We start from the raw sequence: 23,464 nt of genomic DNA, 5'->3' as shown, positions 1-23,464 counted from the left end.
CTTTGTCATTGTCTCAAGGCTTCCTGAAAAACAGTAGGTTTCAGAGAACTTGCTAACAAATTCCGGTTGACTTCTGAAAGTGGCAATTGGAGATTCACACAAAGGGTAGAAAAGTTAAGAACACATTATTCCATTGTGCTGTACTCACACATGGTGAAAGAATGGCATCTTAGTGATTAAGAGGACAATTAATGTAGCATTCTAGAATATGGAACCTATTTTTCACAATTTTTTGTGATTTAAAAAATAGAGATATAATTCACCTAACTACACCAGTCAGCCATTTCGAATGTAAAATTAAGTGGTTTTTAATATATTCGCAAAGTGGTACTATCATTCCCATTATCTAATTCCAGTACATTTTCATTACCCCAAAAGAAAGCCATTAGCAATCACTGCCCATTTTCCCCTTCTCTTAGCCCCTGGCAATCATTAATGTACTTTCTGTCTCTATGGATTTTCCTACTCTGAACATTTTATATAAATACTATTGCAAAGTCTGTGCCCTTTTGTGTCTGCTTTCTTTCACTTAGTATAATATTTTTAAGGTTCATCTTGTTGAATGTGTTAGGACTTTATTCTTTCCTATGGCTCAATACTAGTACATCGTATGGGTATCTAGCATTTGTTTATTCACCTTTCAGCCCACAGATGTTTGGCTTATTTCCACTGTTTGGCTCCATGAAAAACCTTGACTTTGCTGTTTTTTTCTGCTCTCTATTTCATTTATTTCTCTTCTAGTCTTTATTTATTCCTCTCCTTGCTTACCTTGGGCTTAATTTTCTCTTCATTTCCAGTTTCCTGAGGAGGAAGTTCAGGTTACTGATTTGAGAGTTTTCTCCTTTTTAAACGTAGGCACTGGAGAACATATGTTTTCCTTCCAGTGCTACTTCATTATATTCTGCAAGTTCTGAAATGCTCTGTTTTCATTTTCTTTCATGTGAAAGAATTTTCTATGTTTCACTTTTATTTCTTCTTTGCCCCATTAATTAAGAATATCTTGTGTAATTTTTGTTTGTGGATATCTTAAATTTCCCTTCTGCTATTTATTCCTGATTTCATTCACTATTCATTTAAGAAATGCTTTGCACAGTTTAAATTTTTTAAATGTATTGCTACTTGTTTTATGGCTTCTCATGTGGTTGATCTGGATTAGGGAAGAATATATCTACCCTACTGGTGTTGGACCAAGGATCCTATAGATACCTAGTAATCAAACTGGTTTATAATGTCATGAAAGTTTTATATTTTCTTTTTGATCTTTTGCCTAGTGGCCTTACTCTTTACTGAAAGTGGGAAAATTGAAATCTCCAACTATTGTTACTGACTTGCACATTTCGTTTTTTTTTTTTACTTTCAAGAAAAAAAATAACAAAACAACAGTGAAGACAGAAACAACAAAAATGATACATGACCTCAAAAAAAAAAAATGATAGGAGTGAACAATAGCTGCTACCTTACATACTGTTACCTTCAACGAAGATCCACTTGGTGGACATTAGCCCACCAGATGTAAGAATGTAAAATTAAGCAAACAATCAAAGACAATAACAAGTAACAACAACAACAACAAACATTGGAAATGATACAGAGCTTCACCATACAAGCTGGTAGGAATTCAACAGTGGTTCTTATACTGCATATTGTTGTCTTCAAATCAGTCATTCCAGTTATCAGATACAAGCATGCAAAATTGGTCGAGAACAAAGAAAACTTTAAGCATTAGCTGTTCTTTTCAATAAACCACAGACATCAGTAATACACCTTTAATTGCATATTTCTTGATTTCTTTCTGTCTGGGAGTTTTCCTTCACATAGTATGCTGTAGTGTTATTAGGTTCCCATGTGTTTGCAATTGTTAAAGCTACTTGAATTGACCTTTTACTTTTATATGTTTTTCTTCGTAACAGTTTTTGAATTAAAGTGTACTGTTGACTGATCATATCATGGCCACACACACATACACACACACACTTTGCTGATATATCTTTCCCTATACTTTTCCATTTAATTCATTATGTCTTTCAATTCATAGCATATTACTTTTAACTACCTTATAATTGAGACATACATATTTTTATTCTTTTAATCTACATGTTTAGATTGACAGTTTCATTCATTTATTTTTCATGTAATTACTGGTAAAGAATTTGGCATGTCATTTTTTATTTTTTCTCTATTTCCATGCCTTTTTTTTTGGTTGTTCATTCCTCCATTTGTGATGTCTTTTGGTAAATAAATATTATCTTATTTAAATGTTTTCATTCATTTTACATTAAATTTGTAGTTCTTTTCTGATTGGCCTGGGGGTTACAAGTAATATATCTTACATAACAACTTCTAGGTAATACAATTACAATAGCATAACAACTTGCCTTTTTAGATTCATTCCGTCCCTAATATTTGTGTATTATCAAAAATGCATCTTTACATTGTATACATATCAGCACAGTTTATACTTAATGATTTGCAGTTCTCTTTTAAATCAGAAGGAAAAAGTTACAACAGAGTATATTTATGTTGTCTATTACACTTACCTATGTAGTTACTTTTATGAACAATTGCTTTTTTATGTGTATTTTTATTACTCTTTGGTGTCTTTTCCTTTCATCCTGAAAAACTCCTTTTAGTATTTGTTGTACAGAAAGTCTGTTAGGAATGGTATGTATTTTTTGTTTGTTTTATGGTACTATCTAGATTTCTCCTTCCTATTGTAAAGGGATAGTGGTACTAGTCTTGTTAGATATACAATGTCTGGTTGTTAGTCTTTTCTCACCAGTATGTTGAATATATAATCACACTGTCTCTGGTCTCCATTGTTTTTGATGAAAAAATCAGTTTTTAGTGCAATATTGCATTAGTCAATCCATTCTTGCAGTTTTCAAAGTTCCTTTGTCTTTTGGAATTTTGATTATGATATGGTTATGTGTGTGCTACGTTTGTATTGGAGTCTGATGAAATTTTTGGATAGACAGGGTAAAGCTTTTTATTAAATTTAGAAAGTTTTTAAGCATTATATCTTCAGTTATTTGTTCTGCCTCTTTTTATTGTTCTTCTTTTCCTGTCCTGAAATTCCTATTATATGTATAGATAGATAGGTAGATAGATAGATATGCTTCATAGTGTTCCAATAGTCTTTGACTTAATGTTTTTAATTTTTTCTCTTTCCATTCATGGAGCTGGAAATATTAATCAACCTTTCTTAACATCACTGAGTATTTTTCTTTCTGCTTCTCATTTTTGGAGAGGATCTCCAATGAATTGGTCCTTTTATCTATTCACACTTTTCAACCTCAGAGTTTCCATTGGGTTATTTTATATCTTTTGTATCTCTTCAGTGATAATTTCTTATTTGTTGAGACATTATTTTCATACTTTCCTTCAGATCTTTATACCTTTTTTTATGGCTTTGAATACTATATAATAATTGATTTAAATCTTGGTCATTAGGTCCAACATTTGGGTTTCCACAGGAGTGGCTTCTGTTAACTGCTTTGCTTCCTATGGACAGACTGTATTTTTTTTCTTGTCTTATTTTTTTATTAAAAGTCAAAATTTTAAGTACATAATTTTGCAGTCTGGGAAATCCCTTTATTCCTCTCTTCAGTGTTCTTTGTTATTTGTTTATGGACTTTTAAAATAAATTATGCAGTTTATGTTCTTTTTCATGTGTGACCCTTGACATTTCTTCTTGGCTATCTTAGAGCTCTTCTAGTGATTCCACTGAAGTGTTCTTAGTTGCCTGGAATTAGTTAGTCTGCTAGCTTTTGCTGGGCCCTTTGTGTGCATTTGAGGACTTCAACACTGATTCAGGGTAACTTTTAATTACCACTTTCTGCTCGGGCACAGCTTTGAGGTTAGCAACAGGTGAGCCTTTTCATGTCTTTCCCAAGCGTGCACACAGTCCTATACATGCATCTTCCTAGGACTATGTTAGAAATGCCCTGCAGACATTTATTTACTTAACTTTTACTTTTAAATTTTATGGTATGCCAATATTTTCCCAAATATTATCCATTGCCTCAGCTATGATGTTCAACAATTGCCTCAGACTTTTTTTTAAACGGATACCCCAGGGATAAAGTCTGTTTTCACTCACTTTGAGTCAGGTCAAATAAAGATCAGTGTTGCTGATTTTTTTCCCTGTGAAAAGAGCTAACATTCATCCAATGACTTCTCAGCAAAACAACCTTAATTGAAGAGTCTTGACACAAGTTGCAAGACACCACTAATTGGATTTCACTTGCCATCTGCTACACAATACCTGACAGAGCCTTGTAAAATGTAAATTCAGAATAGATGACAGAGTGAAGGGAGGAAAAAAAACTCTCAAGAAAATTGTAGTTACTCAATCTGGAGCCTTGAGGGAGGGGGAAAACAGTATCTAAAGGTTTATTTCTTTTCTTGGGCTAAAAGATTGAAACAATTAATGCTTAAAATTTTTTTTTCTCTTGATCAATTTGGTATGCTTGTGTCGGTAATCAGAATGACTGACTTGAAGACAACAATATGCAATATAAGAACCATTGTTGAATTCCTACCATCTTGTATGGGGAAGCTCTGTATCTTTCCAAATTTATTTTTGTTACTTGTTATTGTCTTTGATTATTTGATCAATCTGGCATTCTTACATCTGGTGGACTGCGTAACTTCATTGAAGATAACAGTATGTAGTGTAGCAACTATTGTTAATTCCTATCATTTTGTTTTGAGGTCATGTATCATTTTTATTGTTTCTGCGTTGTTTTTGTTTTTGTCTTGTTTTGTTAGTTTTTTTCTCTTTAAAATAAAAATAAATAAATAAAAGAATCAGAATTGAGCTAAAATGATCAACTGTGCAAATTCTATTTCATAAAGTTTTTAAAAATTTTCTCATCTCAGAAATATAGTAAGGGAGAAAGCAGGTATCATCTTATATAGGGTAGTTTACCTATGGAGTGTTATTATGACAAATCTCTGAAAAAGAGATATACAATTCATATCAACTATGTTTAAAGGATACATTTAAGTTTAAAATATTCAACAGATGAAAGCTAACCTTTTTTTCTGATCCATTAGACCTCACTATAAAGATGTTTTGATTTCTCATATTGTTAAAACGACTCCTTGAATAAAAACTTGCAGCCGAGCTAAGCATGATAAAGCCTGATCTTCTCCTTGGAACTTAGTAGAAATAAATGAAAATGAAGCATCTTAAAATTTTCTAATGCTGTATCTTTGAGAAAGCGACACCACTGAAAAAGATGGAACTAGTGAAATGTGATCAAAATATACATTATATCTTTAAAGTAAGAAAATATTACATTAAAAGGCATGCTGCTATTACTGCCCCTGCAAAATAGTGCCCCTTGCTTTGCATACAACTATCCCATCATTCTTGCCACTTACTGAAACAATTCGGAAAGTCTTCTTTCATGAGTGTCTTTTTGTGGCTTGCTTGATGTCCTAAATCAAAGTATTTCCAGCAATTTCTGTCAAATGAAAACATTACAGTGTGTCCTCACCCACGTCATGCACTGTATCTAGCACTCTGTGACTTCTAGATTTTCTTCAGCCAAAATGACCATGAAAGATAAAATTCTGAATTGATTTAGGATATCAAGGCAATTACAACAGTGCAACTGAAGACACTCAGGAAAGAGGACTTCTGGGATTGCTTCAGAAAGTGGCAAGAAAGGTGGGATAAGTGTATTCAAAGTGAGAGGGAGTATTCTGAGGGGAATTATGACAGTGTGTCTTTTGTTGCAATAAATTGTTTTAAAATGTAAACGTTCACTGTAGTTTTGATCTTAGCATGACTTTATCAGTGGGAAAGGTGAGAAGCTGATCATTTAAAGGAGCAAATATTAATTGCATCCCGTACTCAGCCACATGTGCTCTAAAAGTAGGTATGTTCTGACCATGACAATGTGCTTCTCAGAAACCAAAGATTAGAGAATTCATTCATTCATTCTGTATTGAGAAATCAGTGCTATGAGCCATGAATTGTTTTTGTTGCTGAGGATACAATTGTGGAGCAAAACTGATAAGGTACATGTTATCACTGAGCCTGTAATTCTTTTGGGGATAAGAAAATATAAAGTAAAGATAGATACATAATGCAATGATAAATGCTATTAAGCCCAATGCAGAGAAAGAATAAATGGTAATCTGCAGGGAAAACAGGGCAAGAGCCTCTCTGTTAAGATTCTTTTCAGCAGTACCATAGATATCTGGGGGAACAGATTACTAGGTAGATGGGACAGTAATGCAAATGGCTTGATGTGGAGTGTATTTGGAACACAAAAAACTAGTGAGGATTGAGTGAAGAGACACAGAGAAGGGGAAAACAATAGAAGATGAGTTTGAAGAGGTGGTTGGGGCCAGTTCGTATAGAACTCTCTAGATACTGTACAGCTATCCTATTCTAGCTATGGTTTGATCAGAGAAATAACAGTATCTTAGAGTACTCTATGTAGACTAGATGAGAATAAAAAAGTTTAGGGACAGGTGGGAATGGAAGCAGTTAAGTCTCTTGTAGTGATCCAGTAAGAGATGATGCTCACTTGGACAGGCTAGTAGTACAAAGGTGCTGAGCTGTAGTTGGTTTTCAAGTATGTTTTAGCGAGTCTGTAATGTTTACTTTTGAGTGGGCTTAGATGTGTAAGATAAGGACACATCAAAGAAGGCATGGTCTTTGACCTAGGCAGCCAAGAGAATGTGGGAGCCATTTACCAGGAACAGACAAAAGATAGTTCCTGCTTATTCTTTCTCTGTTTACAAAGCCTAAATATGGCTATTTGTTGTTTAAATTCCTGGAATTATGTGCGAATGTGAGATTTGCTGAACAGCACAATGGGCTGCTGAGGATTTGGATCGGGTTCAAGCCAATACAAAAGTTTTCCTCAAAAGTTTTCCACAGAGTTGTGTTGAATATGTAAAGAAAGACTCAGTACAACTGGAAATAATTTGAATGAGAAAGGACAAGAAATGGGAAGAAAATGATGCTTTAGGTCCTGACATTTCAAGACTTTCTCCAGGCTACTTACTGTCATTTGATGAAAGGTATGGGTTCAAATTATCCTTTAAAATATGAGGGTAGCTACATAAAACTTCTGAACATATTTGAAGTTTCTTTAAATAGGAAATGGAAATTTTTTGGAGGTCCAAATGATAAATACAACTTTTTCTCTTTTATTTTTATTCTAGTCTTGTGAAAGTCTCAAGAAAATCCAATATTAAAGGTCTAATTTGTATCTTATCTTTTATATTACAAGTATTTATTGAGAACCATTAAAGATATGGCATGATAATAAGTAATTGAAGCTCATTTAATAAATATATTAGCTGTAGTACTATTCTCAAGTGGTGTATAATTAAACCTGTAGTGTAACTAAGTAAAAGCTCTGGAGAGTATCTGATGGTGGGCACAAATGTGAATACTAAGATTTGCTTTTAAAAGTGAAAACATTTGTTGATCACTTATGATGTGGCACTTTGCTAAGTGCTTTTGTTGTATTATGTGAATTAATTCTAAGAAACAAACAAGCACCATCCCGTGGGTTGGATATGAATACCACCTCTTAGTTAAAAAGTGAATATTAGGAAATTTCTGAAATTTGGCCAAATTTGTACAAAGTGCAGTAGATATTGGAGAAGTTACTATGCATTATTATGGCCAAAGAAGACCCAAGCAGGGGCCAGGGCTTGAAAAGGTGACTGAAAAGCTAAGAAAGAAAGAGAGCAGAAAAGGATGGGGACTTCAGACATAGCTCCATGATTGGTGGAGAAGATTTGAGGGTTGAGAGACCACAAAATATCCTGAGAAGAAGAAGGAAATTTGCCTGGCTTGTAGGACTGGATTTGTTTTGGTCAGTACTAAAAGACTAAGTAAGTTGGATTGGTGAGCCCAGACTAGTCTTAGGAAAGCTTTAATGTGAGTCATATTACTTTACACATTCTCCTTAGATGATAGGAAGCTATGGAAATAATTTGAAGACTGGTTTGGAATTATGTCATATTGGTGGAGGAGAAACCTCATGAGAGTTAGGAAATGGGAAAGCCAGTGAGGTGAGAAGGTGATTGATACAATCCAGACATGCGGTGACAAAGCTTGGACAAGTTTTTCCTCATAAATTTTTGTTTCAAAGGATCAGTCTTATAGCCTGCCCCTTCTACCCCTTCACCTGTCTCTCTTTCTCTCTCTCTCTCCTCCCTCCCTCTCTCCTTCTCTTTCCTCCTCTCCTCCACTTCTTCCTCCTTTTTCTTTTTTGTCTCTCTCTCTCTTTTCTCTTTTCTCTTCTCTCTTTTCTCTCTGTCTCTCTCTCTGTCTCTCTCTCTCTCATAGCTTGTCTTTACTTACAACCATGGATTTTGAATGAAGAGGTCTCCTTACATAGATATTAAGTATTCTAATATTCTTTTTCTTTAACAAACGGCAACTGTGAGCCAAACCAAGTTAAGGAAATTTCTTAAGATTACATGGAAGCAAGGGTCAAAATCGAGACTTAACCTCACTTTGTTTTCTGATTTCCTCTGTTGTACTGTATAATGTGCTATCATCTGATGGCACCTCAGCTATCAGTATTGTCTCTCTGTTTCCTCCTGCAAAGACTTCAAGGAAAAGGAGTTTCAGATTTCCAGGACGACTACTTCCATTCCTTTACTTTGAATGGTATTGGCAGTCAGCATTGCCTTCAGGTAGATGGTGAATGTTTCTCAGCTACTAAAAGCTCCAATCATCAGAAATTATTTTTCTGTGATGTTCATTGCTGCAAGAGACTTATAGAAATTTTATTATACCCCAGAGTTAAATGCAGTGACATCCTCTGGAGAAAGAAGAAGAATCACCTTCCTACCTTTGTAGTTAGCAGAGAAGGGAAGAGTTGTTATTCTCTAAAGACATCTTTTGGTTTGATGAACTCATCAGGGAGATATAAATGTCCAGTTTGCTTTCTGGTCCATAAGAAAACATTATCTTAATATAACAGAAGCCTCTAAGGCATAGAAAAAGGGAGCAAGTAAAGATCTTTGAATTCTTCTCCCTGAGGAAAAGAAATATGGGGTCTCATGGATCACTAAAGGACCCTAATTTCTGAGCTTTTAAGAGGAGGTCTCAGACATAAATTGTCAATGTTTGCATTATGGCTAGGAGAACAGAACACCCTTTACAACTTTATACAAATTTTTTATTTTTCTTAGTGTTAATGGCTTTGTGCCTTCCATGAAACTTTTCTTTTAAATCTTTCTCTCCAGCAATGAAAGATACAGTGAAGTTTAATCTAAAACAGACTACAACAGCACAGACCAGGTCCCAGCTGAGAGGGAAATGATGAGGAATAATCAATATTCCACAATTAAATCTGTTGAATTGACAGTAGGAAAAAAAAAAAAAACTACAGTTTTAATTTAGATATTGACTATCCACAGAAAAAAATATTCTGGCAGCAGTAGAATGGGGAGTTGAATTTCATTTATTCCTTAGATAAAGATGAATTAGTTGCCTGCCACATGGTGATCACTGCTGGGTTGGTGCTGAGAAATGAGCAGAGAAGACAGATGTGATATCTGCCTTGAGCTTTTTCTTCATAATAATTCCCAGAGTGTAAATTCCCAGGAAGGTCTTCTCCTTGTTGTGATCCTCAGGATAAGAATAGTACTTGCCACATAGTAGGTGTTTTGAGTGAATGATAATTTAGTGGACTGGTGAATAATATGTGCTTTTATATGACACTTTTTTTTGAATTTCATTTTATACTTTACACCAGCTCATCAAATATCAGGGGGACTATTAATTTTACATATAAGCAAACTGTAGACAGAGATGTCAAAAGATTTCTAAGGCTCGTGTTCTTTCCATGGAGTTGGACTCACAAGCCATCAATTTTTAAAATACCAAGCAGTAAAATTCTTTCTTCAAACAAAATTTGACTCCAAAAGTCTAACTGCGCATCAGATAAAAGCTGGGCTGCACTGATTCCTATGCATGTGGGAGGCTGAGACTTTCCATATCTTCCCTCCCTTGAGGGCATGGGATTGATCATCCTGATAAGGTGATGAATAAATTTCCCTCTTCTGTGTTAACAGAGTTTACTTGGACTTGGAAGCTAATCTGGCTGTGTTACCTGCAGCAAGTTACTTAACCTCTCTAAATATCTATCTCCTTGCTTGAAAAATAGGAATTATAAATCCAGTTGTGCACAGGGCTGTGAGGACGGATGGAGGTAGTTCACATGGCAACACTTCAGGGGATGGTACAACGTAGGAGCTCAGTGCATAGGAACTGTGGTAGTGGGAGATGAGGATGATGACCATAAAAGGAGGAGGAAGGCCTTTTGTTTGTGACCTGAAGCCAAAGAATGAAATAAATCTTATTTATTTTTCACATAGTGATAGGAACTTTCAGTATTAAATGAAAAATAATTCTCTATTTTATTTTATATCACAAAATGACACCAAAAATGATAAATGTGAAGAGTGATGTATTGTTGTGGCTTCAGAAAACGTGTGTTTCAAACTTTCTTTCTTTAAATAGCTTGGGTAATACTTTGAATATCCATATTCAGTTTTCTTCTGAAGAATTTTCTTAAAACAGGTAGTCTAAATTTTCCTTTGTACCTTACATTCTCTTGTTATCTATACTTTCAATGAATTTATTTTTGTTAAAATCCAGTAATATTACTTGTTGTACTCAGGGTTTGTAAGGGAATAGATTTAATAAAGGACACATAATTTATAGGATTATTTTATAATATTCACCCAAAGCATCAAATGCAGAAGACTGCAAGAGATGTTTCCATGCACTACAGTCTCAAAGAATCCAACCGGGGGCCTGGATCCCATGGCAATGTCCTCCATGAGTCCAGCTGAAGACCTAGCACCCAGGGCAATGTTCTCCATGAGTCCAGCTGGAGGCCTGCAGCACAACAATGTCTCATGCAAGTCTGTATCAAGAATCTGCACTGGGAAGGCCCAAAGGCCAGTGGTGGGAGATGGAAAGTCTATGCCAGTGGGATGAAGGATCTGTGTCACCAGCTGAGAGATCTGTACTAGAGCCAGGAACTGGTGCTCAAGGTAAGGACCAGAGCTCCCCTGAAAAGAACCGCAGCCATCCTGAGGAATAGCGAGGACTGGAGCTCCTCCAATAATGAGAACAGCTGAGTTTGTGTCAGGAAAACCAGCGCAACAAGCTTCTCCAGGAGAATCAACAGCACACCATCTTTCCCTCCAGTTCTCCTTTTATGCTGTTGGCAACAGTCCTCAGGTGGGCCTTCCACATCCAGAACCACGCTTACTCAGTTCAGCTGGGTATTACAAATTGACGACTTGTCAGTCCACCAGATTACTGGATTATTTCTCAATGTTGGTTGTTTTGGATAAGTGTTCTTGGCACAAAACTATTTTGTAAACTGTAGTGAATTTTAAAATTGTATAATGGGAGTTTCCTTAGCATAACTTTTAGTTTGTTCTTGTTATGGTTTGGGGCTTATTTTGCAAGGGGAATAATATAATACAGGACACATATTTTGTAAGATTATTTATAGTAGTCACCCAAAGAACAATATACAAAAGAGTGCAGGAAGTCTGTCCACACAATATAGACCAAGAATCCAGCTGAGGGCCTGGATCCAGCAATAATGTCCTGCATGAGTCCAACGTAAGACCTAGAGCTCATAACAATGCCTCCCACGAGTCCAACCGGAAGCCTAGAGCCCATAACAGTATCTTACGCAGGCCTGTTTCACGGATCTACACTGAGAAGGCCAAAAGGTCAGCGGTGGAATCTAGAAAGTCTATGCCAGTGTAAGTAAGAAAAAGTGCTAGCAGGCTGAAGGGTCTGCACGGGAGCCAGGAAGCAATGCTCAGAAGAACCAGAGCTCCCCCAAAAGGTACCATAGCCATCTTCAGCAACAGTGAGGTCCCGAGCTCCTCTGATGATCAAGATGGCTGAGTTCCCATCAGGGAAGCTAACACAGCAAGCTTCTCCAGGAGACCAGCAGTACACCATCTTCCCCTCTGGAGCCAGGGAACAATGCTCAGAGTGGGACCAGAGCTCCCCCAAAGTGAACAGAAGCTATTCTCAGTGCCAACAAAGTCCTGAGGTCCTTGGAGGATGAAAACAGCCAAGGTCATCAGGAAAGCCAGCATGAAGAGCTCCTCCAAGGGAACAAACAGCTCCTTACAGCTTCTACCAGCTCCCAACAGCCTTTCTCAGCTCCCAGCAGCCTCTCAGCTGCGAACAGCCTTTTTCTCCTTCTACAGTTCTGCTCTTATGCTGCTGGCAACAATCCCCAGGTGGGCCTCCCACACCCAGCACCACGCTTACTCACTTCAGCTGGGCTTTATAAGTTGACCACCAGTTGTCAATCTACTACAGTCCTACTCCTTGGTTTCACTTCTCTTTTTTGGGCATTACTGCTATTTGCTTGTTGGCAGGTTTGTTTTGCCTACTTTCAATATTTGTCACTTTATCTTGAAATCTTTCTTTCTCTCCATTTCTTTTGTAAAAACAAATCTTTTGTTTCACATTATTTTTCTATCAGGGCATTATTTGTCTTGCTTATTCATTCATGTGTTCTTTCTACCTCAGGTTTACAAAATGCTGTTTCCTTTTTCTAATCATTTATTCAGTTTGTCACCTCGCTACTGAGTTTTCCTACTGCTTACTTACGAGATGAAGTGTAATCAAACACTGTGGTAAATGTGTAAATTTAAAAACATTATTTACAATAAGAGACACATTGTCTTCATTCCTCCTCAAAATATTGCACCCTCACTTTGAGCACATTGCTCCCACCTCTTTTGTGAATGTCTTTGGTTGCATTGTCTGCCTGCCTTGATGTCATGATTTGATTTGCTTTTTATGGCCACTTTGATGTTGAGGAAGAGCCATAAATCACACAGTGCTAGCTCACATGAATAGTGTGGATGAGGACACCTTGTAATGTTTTTGGTTGATGGAAGTAATCATAAATATTTTGAATCGATTCAGGATATTGTAGCAGCCACAAAAAGACAGTCACAAAGAGTATTTCAGAAGGTGGCAAGAACAATGGGATTACTATGCTTAATCCAGAGGGGGTATTTTTTTGGGGGGTGGGGGGGTTAATAGCAATGTGTCTTGTACCGTAATACTGTTTTAAAACTTAAGTACTCACCATATTTTTGCCTACACCTCATGTGCTGTGTATTTTTGAATTCTTGAATTCTTTTCTTTTTTCAATTTGTGTCATTTAGAACTCTTTAATGTGGATTTTGAAGTAATTTATGCTTTTCCAAAAAGTTGCAAACAGAATGCAAAACAAAATTTGTATTTTTCGCCCTGCTTACTCAAATACTATCATCTTTTTTTATTTTAAAGATAAAAGAGCAAAAACATATTAAAAAACAAACAGACATGAACAAAGAAACACCAAAACAATAAAAGCAATACGGAATTTCAGACAAGGTGATAAGAAATTAACAATGGTTGCTGTATTACCTATTATTATCTTCAAATTGGTTACTCAGTTAAACAAATATAGTCATGCAAGATTGATCAAACAATTAAACATTAACTGTTCCTTTCCCTAAAGCAACAGAAATTAGTAGTACAATTATTTCAGCTATCTTGTGTATACATATATACATATTTTTTCCCTTTTGTCTTTCTTTTCTCTTTTCCCTCATCCCAGTTATTCTATCCTTTTGAGCAATTTCTTTCCCTTTCACAGGATATAATGTACCTTTAGGATTTTATTTACTATCATCTTAAGTATCCATAGAACAATGATTTAAACCAGGAAATTAATATCAATATAGTATTATTAATTATCCTACATGAATTATCCATATATACATAATTGTCCCAATCATGTTTTCTCCCAGGATCACCAAACTGTATCAACTCTCAGATCTTTTATTCCATTCTCTTTATTTTTTGTTTTCTTGGTTCTGAAGTATTTGAAGAGTACTGCTCAGTAGCTTATAGAATATTCCTTGATTTGGGAGCTGTCTGGTGTTCCCTCATAATAAGGTAGTGGTTCTGTGCTTTGGGCAAGCATACTACCCACCCAGATGATGTGCTGTTCTGTGTATCATTTTAAGGCAGTGCCTGAGCACATATCTTATGAAAAGTGGTGCTAACTTGGAGTGCTTGATTAGGATGGCATCTGCCGAGCTTCTCCACCCTGAAGTATCCTGTGGGGAAATATTCTGAGTTAACGTCAATGTTCTGTCACCTGTCATACACTGACCCACTACTTTTTGCAACCATTGATGATACATACCTGTTTGCAATGATATTTGCCACGATGTTTGCCAGATAGTATTTCTTTTTATTTTCCTCACTCCTTCTATATTTTCTAACTGAAATTATATTGAAATGAATATTCTCTTTCTCTACTTACTTATTTATAGCAATACAAATGGGAATATTTACTTTATTCTATAGATTACATTACTATTTATTTTCAAATTATTACCCTATTTGTCCATGTGCTTCTTTGTGTCATTTCAACCTGTCCTCATATTTGAGTGCTTCCTTACTTTCTGGAAGCAAAATTTGTTCTAGACTGATATTCTTTTCCTACCCCACCTTTGGAACCAACCGTTTGTCAAGGAAACCTTGACTCTTTTTGCTTGTATAGATTATTTGGTACTAAGATGTTATTGCTTTTAGGTCTTTCCTATAGACAGAACTAGGAATTAGATGTGCATGTGCGCACACACACACACACACACCTATATCTTTAACTATACTTGTATACAAAAATGTGAGATCATGCTAATACTCTTTTATTTGTAAGTCCTTTCTACAACAGTAAGAAACCTGGTTGTGATCATTCATAATTGATTTAGTTATTTCCTCAGTCATAAAATACACATAATATAGTTATGGCCTTACTAGTTTAGAATTGCATATTGTCATGAAAAACAAATCTGTATACTGTTCTGTTGTCTTTAGCATTGCAGTTTAGAGCTAACATTTTGTTTTTTATTGTTAATTAGGTCAGTTCTTCTGACTTTCTCACTGTTGTTTAATAATCACAGAGTTGTTTTTTTATTTGTAAATGTTTGTACCTATTTGGATTCTGTTATGATTGATACATTGTGTCAACTTGGGGAGTCTAGAGGTTTGGGTAAGTGACTCAGCAGTTCTACATCCTGGGGTGAAAAGGACATGACCTTCCTGCTCTGAGATGTTGTTCATTGTGTCAGTTTGAGAAGTTTAGAAGGCTAACTATGTGACTCAGCAGGGAGCCAGGGTCCTTACTTTGTATTCATCCTGAGCCTGTGCAGGAGGAGGACATGGAGATTATGTGAGTGTTACACATCCCCTGAGTGGGGGTAGCCTGCTTACAATATAAGGGAAGGAAAGAGGCTTACTCTTCTCTATCACTCCTCCCTTTTGCTTTTGTTGCATTGCTCTTCTGCCACCATAAACTGTTGACCTCTGCCATGTTCCACTCTGCCTTAGAGCCAGCCAAGTATGGGCTAAAACCTCCACAAACTGTAAGCTAAATAAACCTTTCCTGCCTTAATTTTGGGCATCAGGTATTTTGCCTCAGCAACAACAACAACAAAAAAAATAACCAAGACAGGTTCTATCCATGGTTCTCTAATGTTTGTATTTGTTTATTTATTCATATGACTATGTGGAACACTAACAAAGTTTTTAAAACTGGAACTATATAAAGAGGTATTCTGTGAGACCTGCCTCTTACCCTAATCCTTCCTGCCCCAACCCATCCATCTCTTTTTTATGCTTTATTTCCACTCACCTCCTTAATAAATCTTATTAGTTTCTCATCTTGTATTTTTTATCTCACGTTTTTGTATAAATGGATAGATGCATGCATATTTTCTATCTTCTCATTCTGACATAGGTTTCAAAAAACATCATCTAACATTATATCCTGAAAATAATCATTTTACATTATCTCATAGAAATCTTTTACTTTTCAAAGAAATTGTTTCATAATGCTTATTTTGTGAATGCCCTGAACTTTTAAAGTATTTTACCATATGAAAATTTACTAAAAGTATACCTAATGTTATATCCTGTTAGCTTACTGAATTATCTTATTTGAGTTAATCACTAATTTCCTAGGGTTTCCTAGGTACACTGTGCTATTACCTTCAAATAAACATGTCTTCATGTTTTTACCAATTTATATGCATTTATTGGTGTCTCACTTATGTTTGTAATTTAATGCTCTTAGTTACATGTTCCATAACAGCAAAGGTAGTGACCTTCTTTACCCTGTTCTTCATCCTTTGGAAATTCCACTGGTGATCCTCCATTGAGCAAGAGGCTTCCTTTAAGACTTGTAGAACTCCTGGCTCTAGGAGTGTGTGTGTGTTCATGTGTGTGTGTGTGTGTGTGTGTGTGTGTGTACATACATAGTATCCACCAATTCTTATTTTCTTCATTGACTTTTATTAAGAATGAGTGTTGAATTTTTCAACTATTTTTCTCTGTTAAGGAAAGAATAATTTGTTCCTGATTTTTAAAATGTTTCTTGTGTAATTCTCATTCTGACCACTTTCTGTGAGGTTTAGTAAAAGATTTAAAATACCAGAAATCAGATAAGTCACTCCCCCTCATGTCTGGTGAGTGAAGGTAGGTGTTGTGTAACATTATCCAATTGCAGTAGATGATGGTTGGTAGGGTGGCCTCAGAATTGGTGCTACAGCCTGATGTTTCATTGTTCACGTATATGTGTGTTTTGCAAACGCTTCACAGAGTTGTTGGTTTCAAGACAGATCTTTAGAAATTTCTACCTCGGAATCCTGACAGTTTCGATGAAAGCATGTCTGCTTGCATTTCAGAAGGGATCAGATGCTGTGTGAAAATGTGAATTGACTGGTTATATATTCTTGATTGAGGCAAGTGCTATTGCAGGACTTCTCTATTGCAGCAGGCTGACCCACCCTTAATTTGTCCTGAGCTGATTTCAACTGAAATTACCCTCATCTTGTGTTTTTTAGAATTGTCCCACAGAATATAGGACTGCTGCTACAAAATAATGAAAGAAAAAACATTTTAATTTTTTGTTTTCGTAAAAATACATAAGAGACGAATGTAATAGTGAGAGTAATGGGGGTGAGGAGGTGTGTGTGTGTGTGTGTGTGTGTGTGTGTGTCCAAAGTACTTGTGGTGGCTCTGATCTAGAGTAAGATCCAGAAAACAAGGGTACGAAGAGAAACTGGTTTAAATTTTGACTGACCTGGGTTCGTATGTCAACTTTGGGTAATTTCTTCAGAAAAGATGTCACTAGACCCTGTAGTCAATCCTTTTAGTCCCTCCTTTAAAGACTTCAGCCTCTCTAGGGTGATCAGGCTTCTGGAAACTTATTTCTGGGTTCCTGGAGTGCTGAGGAATATCTGGATTTGGTCTATTTCTCTGCTCTTGATAGTTGATTCTGAGCATTTTGGGTGACAAAAATACTCTGAATATAATAATATGCCCCTGTCAACCCTGGTTTTGTGAGCTTAGAATAACTGTGGCCTTAAAATGAAACTGTGTGTTGTTTTTCCTTTCTCCCCTTTGCCCATCTGAGCAATACTTATTTGCAAAGCTCTGGCTGCAGTGTCTCGCCGACAGTGCCCCATCCTGTGCTGTCCTGTTCATGAAGCTTTCATGAATGCCTTTGCCTTTATAGATATTCTCCTCCTGCACCCAGGCTGCTTCCGGTTCTGTGGATGTGCAGTGAATGGTGAAGCTGCTTGCTAAATCTCAAACTCATCACCTCTCTTCAGGAGCCAGAGCTTGCTGTGCTAGGGGCTTTAATATTATCAAGCCTGACCTCATTCATTTGGTTTGTTTTCACCATTTCTCCATTTTGCAGTCATGGATAGATGGGAAATTTTTGAATGATCCTTTTTTTTTTTTCTGACTGCAGTTTTATAAATTCTCTTATAGGAAGTTACTTAATTTTCCATTCTGTCTTCCTGGTGGTGCATTGTTTGCTTCAAGGGCCCTAGTAGTTCAGGGTCAGCTTGCTGATGTTCTTGGTTAGAGTGCTTGGCTCACTTTGTCTGGGTGATCTCTGTTCTTAGCAGATAAATAAGATCTATAATTAATGTTAAAAGAATAATTTTCAGTGACATTATGACTGTTTGGCTTTTACTCAAAATATCAGGCATCCAAACTTATTTGGTGATCTCTTAGGACAGGCAACACTGGGTCATTTTTTCATAATTTCATTTGAAGTGCTCTTGTGTGGTCATAAAACAGCCATTTTTGGAGAGCTGAGGGACATCATCATTTCAGGGAAAATATGTCTAGCTAAAACTTCAGTTTTAAAGGTTACATGTTGCTTAGTCATAGTTTGCAAATGCCTAACAAACAATGTGTAAGTGAAATGATCAAAATAGAAATAGGCAGTAAAGGGGCCTTAGCCTGAGCAGATTGTGAAAGTCTTACCTAAAAACATTCAAACCCGATGCAAAACAATTAGGCTCACTTTTGGTCAGGGACCCTGGCTCTGTGAAAACTCTCAGAATTAGGGATCTAGACAAGGGCATCAGATATTGGTTTGTAGTTGCTGAGAGTTATCCTAAGATGCAGAAGTTTCAAGCCTAAAACTGCAACATCCCTGGACAATATGGTTGGCTGGGCACCCTACGTCTAGCACACTTTGTGCACATAAGCTTTATCTTCAATAAGACTGTGTTTTAAGTAAAGCTTTAAAAAGTGAGGAAGATTAGCTGATCAAATGACTTTGCCTATGGAAAAAAAAGAAGTGCATTCTTTTTTCCTTGTAAGTTTGCAATTTTCACTCAGGAAAAAATGATGAGGATCACTCCTTTATTCTTCTTATAAGCAAAGCAAGACTTCAAACTCTATATGAAGAATGACCCTTTTCCAGAAATTATAGGTGCTGAATTTATTGCCAGCCACTTATCGCTGTCCATCTGCTAATTCTCTCTACATTGAAGGAGCAGCTGTCATTGCAGAAATGCTACAGTAGATAATAAGATGGGGTACATTTCATCTTCAAATCTGTAAAACAAATCCCTGGAAAGAGCAGCAGCAGCTCTTCAGACTACATGAATCTCTGATATTATTAACACAGATTACCAAGTGCATTTGAAGATTGGGAGCAAATGGATTTTCTTTAAAAAAAAATTGTCAAGTTGGGGTAGTACGCATTGTAATCATCTGCAATTGCACTGATAGAGGAACACATCTCAAAATCACAGCCACACATAGACCATTTAATACAAATATAAGCCTATGGGACTTCAAAAATCCATGCAAGCTATGCATACCAAAGGACTGATTCATTGCCTCCTTCTCTGTGAAAGAACCAGCCAAATAAAACTTTCCCCAAACTAATAGCTTCCCTAATTTCTGTATATCTTTCACTGGCCCAATTTCTCTCCAAAAATATGTACTTGGGTATTTTTAAATGCTGTCCTCTCTTTGGCAGTTTAATGGCACAAATTCCAGTTAGCAGTTTCTATTGATTATTCACTTGAAATATTTTCTTAGGTGAATATTTCTCTGCTCAGGCCTATTGTCTGAAAACTTGAGCATGCTAAAGTCACCTGGTACTTTGCATAGTCTCACTAGTGTAAAATCTGAAAGAGTTACTATAAACTCGGAGGTGTGATAGACATTGTGAAATGATAGGAAAATGCTCAAGGGTAAAGGGCACCTGGGAAGGGGGAAAAGAAAAGGGAAAGAAGGAGAAATTTTGTATGTGTGTATATACAGGATAGTTAACATAGTTGATCTACTGCCTTCTATTTCTTTGCTAAAAGAAACTGTTAATGAGCCCTTGATTGATCAATATTGCATGTCTCTATTTGTTTTCATGAGAAATCATTTTAAAGATATCAATATGTAATACAACAAGAATTGTTAATTTCCTTCCACTTTGTTTGTAACTCTGTATTGTCTGTGCTGTTATTTTGCTATTTTGTAAAAGGTTGTCTGTCTGTTAATGTTTTCTTCCTTTTATTTTTAAAATAAAAAAAAAATAAAGTCAGCTGGTACTTATTACAGACCATAGCCTCTTCTCTGAGTTCCCTACAGGCATCTTCTCTATTTCATTTAACCAGCACATAGCTACTTGATTGTTCTTCATAAGAAAGAAGATTATGATGAAGTAAGGAAATGTTGAACAGGGTTGCAATTGTGCTGGGTACTCTGGACCATTATAAATATAGGTGAAGAAATAGACATAGATGCAGATGAGGATATCGATATGTGTAGATACGATCATGAACATAAACAGAGGCAGATATAGAGCTATAAAATATAAGTAAAGCAGATATCATTTCACTAGAGTCTCAAAATCATCCTGGAAGATAGGTTAAGCATACTTACATCCATCCATATGAGAATATTAATTGTCAAAGAAGTCCCCCAATCCCCCCTCATGATAAAGCTGAAGGTTGGAAATAAAGGTCTTCTTAAGCAAAACACAGGCTTTGGGCTGCACCAGATATGTTTTTGTTTGTTTGTTTTGAGGAATTGTAATATGGAGTTGTTTTTCTCCTGTGGGGTAACCTGTAGGTCTTCTCCATGGAAGTATTGTCCTTTAACTTGGTCTCCATGGAGCACAAGGAAATAAGAGGTAGGAGCACTGATACAGAATTGCTGGCTACTGGACACATAGAAAGCTTCCATTTCCATTTACACAAATATAAATGCTTTTGAAGGACCTGAAATGATTTTGCAACAGTCAATATTAAAAAAAAAAACCTCCAGTGTTGATGAGATTCCAGGTCAAGGCAAAGAGAATCATAGAGTAGTTAAAGAGAATCCCGAAGCTTTAAGATGTTGTACCTAAAACATACTGTGATCTGAGAAAAGAAATTAATTAATCAACAGAAGCACAGTGAAGATGCTTCGGAGCTAGTCTGGGATGGCTGCCTCTTTCTATTTCTGTTGACATTAAAGATCTGCTTCATATTTTACCTTCATCCTTGGTCACCAGGCAAAGTAGAAAAAAGCCTATGTAGATATCATTTCTATTAAGCATAGGAAAGGAGAAAAAAGGTACAAAAAAAAAAAAAAAAAAGCCACAGAGGAAAATGCACGAAACCTGCCATTTCTCTAGTCAAAATATTTTAATGGTAAAATCAAGATAAATGATTAATCTAAAGATTTTCTCTTTCTCAGGAGCTCTATGAGGGGGCTAGCAGGCACCAGGAATCTAATAAAGATAATTTCAGAACACCGCAATGAAAAAGTGATGAAAGGAGGAGGCTAAACCTTCTCTCTTCTCTCTCCAAGATTTATTGAAAGTACGGTGATTTGTAAACAGGAAACATTATCTATTTTACATTTAAATGCTAGTGCACTTATTTATTCCAAATTATTAACTTAATACCAAATTTGATACGGTTCCTATATTAGAGTTTTGATGTTAACCAGTGAGCTGTCCTGGTCCCCAGAAATCTCCCAATCCTCCCTGTTTAATCTGTAAGGTAGAAGAAGTAAAAATTTTTAAAAATCCAATATGGTTTAATAAAAGTCATGTTAAGAGAAGTTCAGAATGCTACCGCAACAAGTAGACATATGCAGTGTAGCATCTTGAGGATTCAAGAGGGTATGTGGGCAGGGGTGATGCTCCGGAAGTTGAGTAAGTGAAAATGGAGGGAGATGCTGGAGTCTTGGCAAAGGGGCAGCACACAACACTGCACAGAGGAAACTGAATGATCCATTGTGCTGGAGTCTAGAAGGCCATAGGTGGTGGGAGGAGGAGTGTTGTAGGTGCCGGGTGATGGAAAATTTGGGTTAATTGTCTCGTCTAAATGTTTGGCACCTTGCTGGTTAACCCTACTGAATAAATATCATCTCAGTAGGACAGTCAGGAACCTTTGTGGGGTGTGAATTTGATAATTTCTGGTCTTAGTTAAGGGTTTATACTGTAACTCTACCTGGAAACTAGCATCTCGGTGTTATCCTTAAGCAGTTGAGTCACCTTTGCAAAGTAACTTGGTACTTTGGAATAAAAAAATCAGTATCCTCCAAATGAGGGAATGTATGATTTTTGGCTCATTCTAGTTGTACTATACCATGATGGCATCTTTGATAAAGATACTCTGACACTTTGAGTAAATTGTCAAGGTGTCAGTGTCATCTGTATGGCTAGGGAGGCAATACAGTAAGAAAGAGCATAAGCGTTAGACACAAACAAAGGTGGGTGAAGACTTTAGTTATGTGATCTTGGGTAATTATTTAATCATTTCTAAGTTTCAGTCTCTTCATTGAGGTGCAGTAATATCCACCATGCAGAGTTATTGGGGCAGATGGAAATAATCAGAAATAGCATACTCAGTCTGATGGACTGAGCCCACCTTAATCAGTGGTAGAACGGAAGGGTCCAGAGAATCATGTATGGAGTTTGGCCTTCATGGATGTGGATAGTAAAGAACTAGATTTCCTAAAGTTTGTCTTAAAGCTCGGACCACCCAATATCACATCAAGTATGGTTTCTAGTTCTTTTTGGAACTGTGAATAGTCATGTCACTTTGGGAGTTGAAAGGACAGATCTGCAGCTTTCTGGACATCTGGAACTGGTGCCAACTGGGCAGAAGTCAGAGGGAAGTTAGATTCATTAGTGTAATTGTTTGTCTTGTCAAGTTTTATTTTCTCAAGCTATTTTCTTCTCAGTGTGTATTTACTTGTGTATCGTCTGTGCCCGCAGTCACAGATGCTCCCTGAGAGGGGAAGATTTGAACAGACAGTGGCTCTCTCCCAAAGCCCACCTCCAGCCAACGATTTACCACGCCAAAGGACTCCTCCACTACCTGAGCAGCACTGGTCGGGGGCCTGTGGTGAGTTGCTTCCTTCTATTTCCATTCCTTCCTGGCTTCTTCTACCCCCAGGAGGCAAATTATCCTCTGTCAAGAAACAAATGCCAGATAAAAGCTGAAGACTGATGTCTGAAAAGTTGAAATGTGGGTTGCATTTGTTTCTCCCTCTGCCATTTCAAACTACCACAAACTGGTGGCTTAAAACAACAGAAACTTATCTCACATTTCTAGTGGCTGCGAGTCTGAAATCAAGGTGTTGCAAGACCGTTTTCACACCAGTGACGCCAGAGAAGGGCACCATTTGGTTGGCCTTTTTTGTTTGTGATAGTTGCCAAATTCCTTATTGTTCCTTGGCTTGTGGGAAACATAACTATAATCTCTGCTTCTGCCTTCTCAAGGCCATGTTCCCCCTGTGTTAATTTCCAAATTTCCCTCTTCTAAGGGTGCCACCATTGGATAAGGCTCGCTCTCATTCACTACGGCTTCTTCTTACCTTTATTATACTTGGAGAGACTTTAAGTAAGGCTGCATTCACAGGTATTGAGGATTAAAACTTCAGCATATCTCTTTTGGGGACACAATTCATCCTACAATGTGACCAAACTACTGGTTCAATATTCATTCCATTTCTTAGGTCTTAAATTTTGTCAAATTTTTTTTTTTTTTTTTTTTTTTTTTTTTTTTTCGGGTACCGGGAACCGAACTCACGACCTTGCGCTTGCCAGGC

General features: G+C 36.6%; 1 protein-coding gene across 3 annotated transcripts in view; it reads left to right on the top strand.

The window, feature by feature from the left end:
- Agbl1 (ATP/GTP binding protein-like 1) overlaps window positions 1-23,464 on the top strand; it is an 800,368-nt gene that overhangs the window by 381,916 nt on the left and 394,988 nt on the right. For all 3 annotated transcript variants that reach the window (XM_005381585.2, XM_005381584.2, XM_013512654.1), the window contains exon 19: window positions 22,629-22,758. In XM_005381585.2, the coding sequence (XP_005381642.2) occupies window positions 22,629-22,758 (130 nt within the window). The remainder of the gene's footprint in view (window positions 1-22,628; window positions 22,759-23,464) is intronic.

This window comes from Chinchilla lanigera, unplaced genomic scaffold (assembly GCF_000276665.1).
Source record: "Chinchilla lanigera isolate Chin_1 unplaced genomic scaffold, ChiLan1.0 scaffold00015, whole genome shotgun sequence".
Lineage (NCBI taxonomy): Eukaryota > Metazoa > Chordata > Mammalia > Rodentia > Chinchillidae > Chinchilla > Chinchilla lanigera.
This window is presented reverse-complemented; position numbering and strand designations above follow the sequence as displayed.